Genomic DNA, 6,922 nt, shown 5'->3' with positions numbered 1-6,922 from the left:
TTGTGATGGGATTCAAAAGATATTTGAATTAGTCCAACTGATTCCACGTTTTTTTACCTTAAATAACGGGGTACAAAAAGAGCAATTGTGTCTTGGATTGGGAGAAAAATAAATGAAAAACGGATTCATTGGTTTTCTTAACACAAATACATACAGAAACATTAACCAAAATAAAATTCTTTGCAAGAAGAACCATTTCCCTGCCCGAAAGGTAACCTCAATCAGGACAGCTTGAAGCATTACAAAGTCATCCCAAACTTCCAAGGCTAAGTATATTGTTCTTTTTGAGTCCCAACAACATTGATGAAGAAATGGGCCCATAGTTCCTGCGGAGGCTATCACACATGATCCTTGAGGTTTTAATTTCTACTCAGGCATACCCCGTGACTGTTGCTTCCAAATTTCATTAGGCACCAATTCAGCCTGCCAAAAGAACATTATCCATTAATCATTAGGCACCAATTCAGCCTGCCAAAAAAAAGATAAAGATATAGTTCCTAAAAGGATATAGTCAACACCTAAACGTTCATTGCCTTACAATTACAAAGTGCTTGTTCTCTTATTTTTATCGTGATGGAAAAAGTGAACCAGTGTTCCTAAGGTATCATGAGATCACAAGCTTGTGACTTGAGGAAGATTTTAACATGATGGCAACAAATCTCATATTACTAAATCAGCAAAAACGTGCTCATGTACAAATGAAGGGTGTGATAGGAAATGATGATGTGAAGCATATAACAAGGAGAAAATTAGAAATATGACCAATGAAGTGCAGAAATTGCACTGGACATATAATCCCTACTTTCCTTTGTATATTAGCAATATCAGAAGTTTGGATCCACTTGCGTCATTATGCTCTCCTCAAAGGACAGACTTGTCATAAGATTAGCATCAAGTGGTCTTCTGCGTCACAATGACACTTCTATAATTTCCTATAACTCTACTCAATACATCTCAGCACATTGGTAAAATAACCTTGCACCAAAGCACATTCATGTGGTCACTTCAGTGCCTTCCAATGCTCATGACCTCTCATTTACTGTTGAAGATTTCGGGTTCCAAATCAGTTCATCCTCTAGACTAGTTCTTTTATGCTCTCTTTTCAGTACACAAATGAACATTACACTTTCATTCAGTTTCTCTTTTCACAAATTCTGTACGATCCATCATACAACATCACAAATGATTGGTGTGTTATCCATATATTTTAGCATTTTGCTTATCAACCAACACATGGATTGTGTAAATTCTATTATTCATAGAGATTCTTCACAAAATCACCTTTTTTCCATTAAAAAAAGCCACCCTAGTCCTCTGTAGCCTTATATATAGAACTTCATAGCTTAAATGATATGTTGCAATAACAATCTATAGCCTGATCCCCAAGTTTGGCTAATTCCAGATGGAAAAAAAAATCATTTTGACAATTTAATGTATGAATTCTCGCCTAAACAGTCAGAGGTGGTTTCTGGAACAGCCTAATATCAAGACTCGCAGCACTCCAGCCTCACACCAGAGCCCTGCTGTATGTCATGATTTCAGGTGACTGTTAGACTAAAACAACACCTTGAGGTGGTACCTTACATGATGCTTGTGATCTGAAGGTTTTTAAGTGGAGCACATGATGAACTGAGAAAACTATTCACATAGGCAGAAAATAAATAAATAAATAAATAAAAATAAAATAAAAGAATCCTGCACCTTCAATATGATGTGCTACTTGAATTATGAAAATGTTAGAAACCAACACATATATAGTCTAGTACCACACAGGTACTCTTTTTAACATGTACATCGATCAAAACCTCAAGACGAAGATCTCAAATGTGGACAACAAGAAAGTTATTAAAAGTGCAAGTATTTAAAGAAGTGTATGAGAGAACAAAACCAAACAATATGCTCATCAGTATTGCAGATTCGTTGGACAAGGAAATCAAGGATACCTGGTATGGCTTATTACTCCACAGAAGCATACATCCACGTGCTTCTATGTATTCCAGAATATGTTGGGAAATTGAGGACTTCAATGATGAGTGAAGCTTCATTTTTCTTAAACCATTACATGCCCATAGAACATTTTTCAGACCATTTGAAGTTAGCCCCCTTAAATGTAAAATAGTCATAATTTGTAGACAGCTGATGCTAGCAAGTGCCAAAAGCCCCCTATCTGTTACTGAACAATATGACAAGTTTATCTGAAAGTGGACAAATTAAATTTGTGTTAAAATCCAGATCGCCATCCTGGCATGTTGAGGAAAAAAAGGCAAATATCGTACCTGGCGTAAATTCTGGGAGAAGCATCCAAGTGAAAGCATTCCATCATCATTAATATCATAGCATTTCTTGACATCCAGCTTGGTGATTTGTCGACATCCCACAGCTATAGCTGAGATACCAACAGAGGAGACCTGGGGACAACCTCGAATCTCCAGTGTGTCCAAGTTCAAGCACTTTGACAATGATCTTAATGAATCATCTGTTATATCTGAGCAGTATGCCAGATTAATCATCCGCAGCATAGGGCAGCCAAGAGCTATGGCTGAAACACCCATATCAGTTATTCCCGTACACCTGTAGTAGTAATCCATATTAGTTTAGCTCCAAAATGCAAATTTTGTATAGCCATACCAGCATGACCAACTTATGTCCAACCTAATCTTCCACCTTGAAATATGTAGTAATCAAAACATCATTGGTGGAACTAGTCACACTTGAAAATGAAATACTCTAAAATTATGGTTCACTGCAAAATGGAGAAAAATGCAAAGAATCAAATATAAAGGCTTGTTACTCTGATGTAGTCTAAACAACTCCTGAAATTAAGTTCTCTAACATCCAGATGTTTTCCGAAAACTCAGAAACAGAACAGAAAGACTCAGCTTTTAATCCTCTTAATGTAGAGATTTCTAAGTCATAATTATTTATTTCTAATCTCCTTCCTCTAACTTGATTGGGTTCAATAACTCTATGCTGCAACTAACACCAATGTTTTTTTTGACAATGACTAAAGATAATGATAAGATAAAGCCCAAAGGAAGCAGACAGTCACAAACCTGTACAAATCAAGCACTTGGAGTTTTGGACAACATTTCCCAACATGAACAAGACCTTCATCATTAATGTTCATGCAGAGGCCAATTTTTAGGCTAGAAAGTTTGAAACATCCTGAGACGGCCTTCAATCCTGCATATAAAAAATATTATTAGAATCTATGATTTGATAAATTTAAAAAATGATAATCTTAACTTTTAACAGTATGACAGGAAAATACCTTCATTGTCCAAATCAGTATCTGTAAGATCCAGTTCCTCCAGGAGATGACAATGTTGACCAATCAGACGAAAGCCCTCCTTCGAAACCAGGTTACAAGATTCCATCCTCAAAGAGGTAAGGGATGTGCATGAGCTTGTGATCTTGGCTAGTGAAACATCAGTTATCTCACTACAGCATGTGATATCTAATTTCACCAATTCCCTGTGCTTTGACACAATAAAAGAAAGATCTTCATCTGTGATGCCAGAGCACTTGCTGAAGCTAAGCTCCTTCAAAGATAAGCAGGAAGTTCCAATGGCTTTCAGTTCAGTTGATGTGATTTCACAGTCACTTAATTTGATAGATTGCAACCTAGGAAGCCTTTGTAAAAAACAGGTAACCTGCATAGCAATCAATTTAGTAATATGTCTCATGGAAACTTGAGTCTTTCCCAGGGTGGGGCATTGTTAGAATGGACTTACAGGAATGTAGTATGTTAAACCCAGTTGGCGTAAACCCAAGCTTCTATTAGTGATGGAGGACAATCCAGCATGCTTAGCATGCTGACAAGTTGATATGTCGAATACCTGCTGACAAATTGACATATCGAGTGCCTGCAGGAAGCAAAATTTTGAATAAAGCTGTAGGGCCCAATAAAACTTGACTAGTTAATGAGGAGTACATGGATGTGAGATAACACATATTTGAGGTCATGAATAATTGATATTATGCTGGAATCACATAATATGATCATCTACAGGAAAGGGGCTTTAAAAGCAATTAATTCTTTAGATTTAAAGTATCAGATATGAATTTTACAATTACGAATATTTGATCCTTTTACCTAAATAAAATGCAAAGCTAATTCTAACATTCCTCTAGGGATGTATGCCTTTGTATGCCATTTTACATAATTCACAGTACAGTTTATCTAAGAAACTTATTTTGATTTTCTTCTCCTTTCACTCACTCCGCATCATTTTTAAGAAGACTAAATTAATAAAATAATGTAATTTCAAATACTTAAATAAGCATAAATAGCTTTTACTATGACAAATGCTTTATTTTTCTGGATAATAGTTGATGATACATCTGCCTGATGCTTGTCTCATCGATTGTTTTCCATTATTGATGGTGTGAAAGTTACTACTAATAACTCACATGTTTTAGTTCCAAACCTATTCAATAGTCATCCTGTCAATCTGCAAATGCTCAAGTGCAACTAATATTCACAGTAAGCATCATTAAGATCAGTCTTACAATAAGCTACTAAGACATTTTTATTCTAAAAACATCAGTAAATCATTTTGAGCTGGTTTTAGCTAGAACATTAATATGTACCTCTAATGACTTGCATCCTTGGCTGAGAGCATCAATACCAATGCATTCTGGCAGTGACAAATCTTCAAGATATGGTAGTTGTAAGATAGCTGGAAGGCATTTCTCTGTTATCTGCAACATTAAGAATGCAAAATTTTCATCAAAATAATACAATGCGTGGGAAGTGCCCGAAAAAAAAAAAGCACAAGGTCATAAAATTAGCAAGTAGACATCATTCATGTCTCTTGCAAATGAGAAAGCCAACTTCAAACAACCAATGAAGCCAGAAAGGGAGATTGAGAAATGAAACGATTTAATTTTTTTACTGCAATCAATAGTTCAAATTCATTTTTACGAGGCAAAATGGCTCTAGATTGGTCAAAACTCAAAACACTACTAATTAAAAATGACCAACCTAGACAATTTGCTATTTTGCTGTGAATGATTCCAAGAAGAACAACTAAGCATGTTCTGCTTTCAAATCCAGCTACCATCTGGCAGCTTAATTTTACAAATGTTGTTGTTAATGTACACATACTTGTAGGTAAAAAAACAGCTCTATGCAACATGAAGTATATTCCGTCTTGCCTGATGCATGAGCTCCACTGTTATTTGATGTGCTGCCTTTTTTAAATGGATGAGCTTTGCAGTTCAAGCTAGTTTTCTGCCCTGCATGCCTAAGCATATTTCCTCTCGAACCACCAAACTACACATCTTTTCTAAAGAGAGTCAATCCTACTCCAGCCTTTGATTTCCCTGACTCTTGCAGCAAATTCCGTGTCCCTCTTCTTCAAAAGGAGATGAGTGTATATACATAGCACATTTCAACTTTAACCTAACTTTGTTTTAGACCTCAGAAGAAGCAAATTCCAGGCTAATATTAAAAACAGCTATTTTTCTATCACAAATAATTAAAAATCAGGATCCAGCCCTTTCTGATAGGTGACTAATTTAAGCAAATGTCAAAATATAACCAACTTAGCTTGTGTTGGAGCAGAAAGCCACTTACAAACTGGAGCAAAGAAAGTCCCCACTTTGCAACTACACTAATTCAAATATGACTATAGAAATTCTCTGACTTATATAGCACCATCATAGAATTTTTTGAGAGAAAAGCACGACATCAATATAGCAAACACAAACAGACAATTACCTTAACAAACACTGATAAGAAAATGAAAACCCATTCCAAATCAAGATTTAATGCCAGTAAAGTATACCCTCTTCACAAGAAAAAGAAGCCAGGGCTAATCATTTCACAAGGCCAACCTATCTAAAACCAGAAAATTACTTTGTTAGCTCTCTGTTCGTAGCAAATAGCATCAATCATCAGGTATCAGTTATCAGAAGGATCAAGGATCAAAAGTATTACCGCCAAGTAGGAAAGATCCAAACTTTGAAGCATTTTGCATTTAGACGCCACCAACTCAATCCCCATGTCGGTCAATTTGATGCATTCATTCAAGCAGAGCAATCTCAGCTTGGGGCAACCCAAGGCGATCCTTGCGATCCCAATATCCGTGATCCTCCTACACTTCGCCAGCCACAGCCGTTCAAGATTTCTCGCCCGGCCGATCGCCGCAGCGGCCCCGTCGGTCAGATAGAACGAGTATGACAGATCAATCTCGACCAGAGAAGTACAGTGCAAGGCCAATTTGTCGAGCCCGACACTGGAGAAGGCCTTCGACCTGGAGAGGTCGACCGAGCGGAGCGACGACCGGAGGGCGTTGGCGGCGGCGGTGAGTGCGCCGTCGGTGACGCGAGGGCAGAGGGTGAAGTCGAGGCGGTCGATGGAGGGGTAGCGGGCGAGGACCCGGCGGAGGAGGTCGGACCGGAGGGGCGCGAGGGTCCGGCGGTGGCGGGACTCGGCGGCGTAGAAGGACTTGCAGACGAGGGAGAAGGATTTCTTGTCGACGGGGTTGGAGCCGAGGCGGTCCAGGATCAAGAAGAGGATCTCCTCGGTGAGGGAGTCGAAGGGGTTGCGCTGCTGCTCCGCTTCTCCCCGCATCTTCTTGATGGGTCTCGGATTGAGGCGAGGGTAGGTGTTGGAGTTCTTGGAGACGAGATCGAACGTTAGGGTTTGGAGAGCTCCGGGGCTCCAACTACTCCGGCCGATCGCTTCCATTATGTAGAAAGAAAGAAGAAAACACAGAAAGAAACGCTGTAAAAATGGCTTCTTGAACGCAGGATTTGGGAATTGAGAACGAAGGACAGGGGAGAGGGTAGCAAGATTGAAGAGAAGGAGAAGAAAAGAGAGAGAGGGGTAATCGTTAACGATAACAGAAAACTGTGGGCAGATATAGAAGGAGGACGGAGGTGGAAGATGGTGCGTGAGAAGTTACCAAAAATG

General features: G+C 38.6%; 1 protein-coding gene across 3 annotated transcripts; it reads right to left on the bottom strand.

Annotated features, from left to right (window-relative positions):
* Nucleotides 1–6,898, bottom strand: LOC103714411 (RNI-like superfamily protein). Of its 3 annotated transcripts, none has more exons than XM_017844579.5 (8): nucleotides 5,945–6,898; nucleotides 4,594–4,704; nucleotides 3,735–3,866; nucleotides 3,272–3,653; nucleotides 3,054–3,183; nucleotides 2,277–2,571; nucleotides 1,944–2,195; nucleotides 1–423 (listed from the first exon to the last, which is right to left on the bottom strand). In XM_017844579.5, exons 1-8 carry the CDS (start codon nucleotides 6,695–6,697, stop codon nucleotides 367–369), a joined length of 2,112 nt encoding a protein of 703 aa, XP_017700068.3. In that variant the 5' UTR covers nucleotides 6,698–6,898; the 3' UTR covers nucleotides 1–366. The 3 variants fall into 3 exon arrangements, with proteins under 3 accessions (XP_017700068.3, XP_088559569.1, XP_088559568.1); XM_088703443.2 differs by having other exon boundaries at nucleotides 420–468; nucleotides 5,945–6,838; XM_088703442.2 differs by lacking the exon at nucleotides 1–423 and having other exon boundaries at nucleotides 1,679–2,195; nucleotides 5,945–6,866.
* Nucleotides 6,899–6,922: the final 24 nt, after the last annotated feature.

The sequence above is a fragment of the Phoenix dactylifera genome, chromosome 8 (genome assembly GCF_051530095.1).
Source record: "Phoenix dactylifera cultivar Ajwa chromosome 8, Ajwa_hap1_PhDact_Kaust_v1.1, whole genome shotgun sequence".
In the NCBI taxonomy this organism is placed as follows: domain Eukaryota; kingdom Viridiplantae; phylum Streptophyta; class Magnoliopsida; order Arecales; family Arecaceae; genus Phoenix; species Phoenix dactylifera.
Note: the sequence above shows the minus strand (reverse complement) of the source record. Positions and strands in the feature narration are given on the sequence as shown.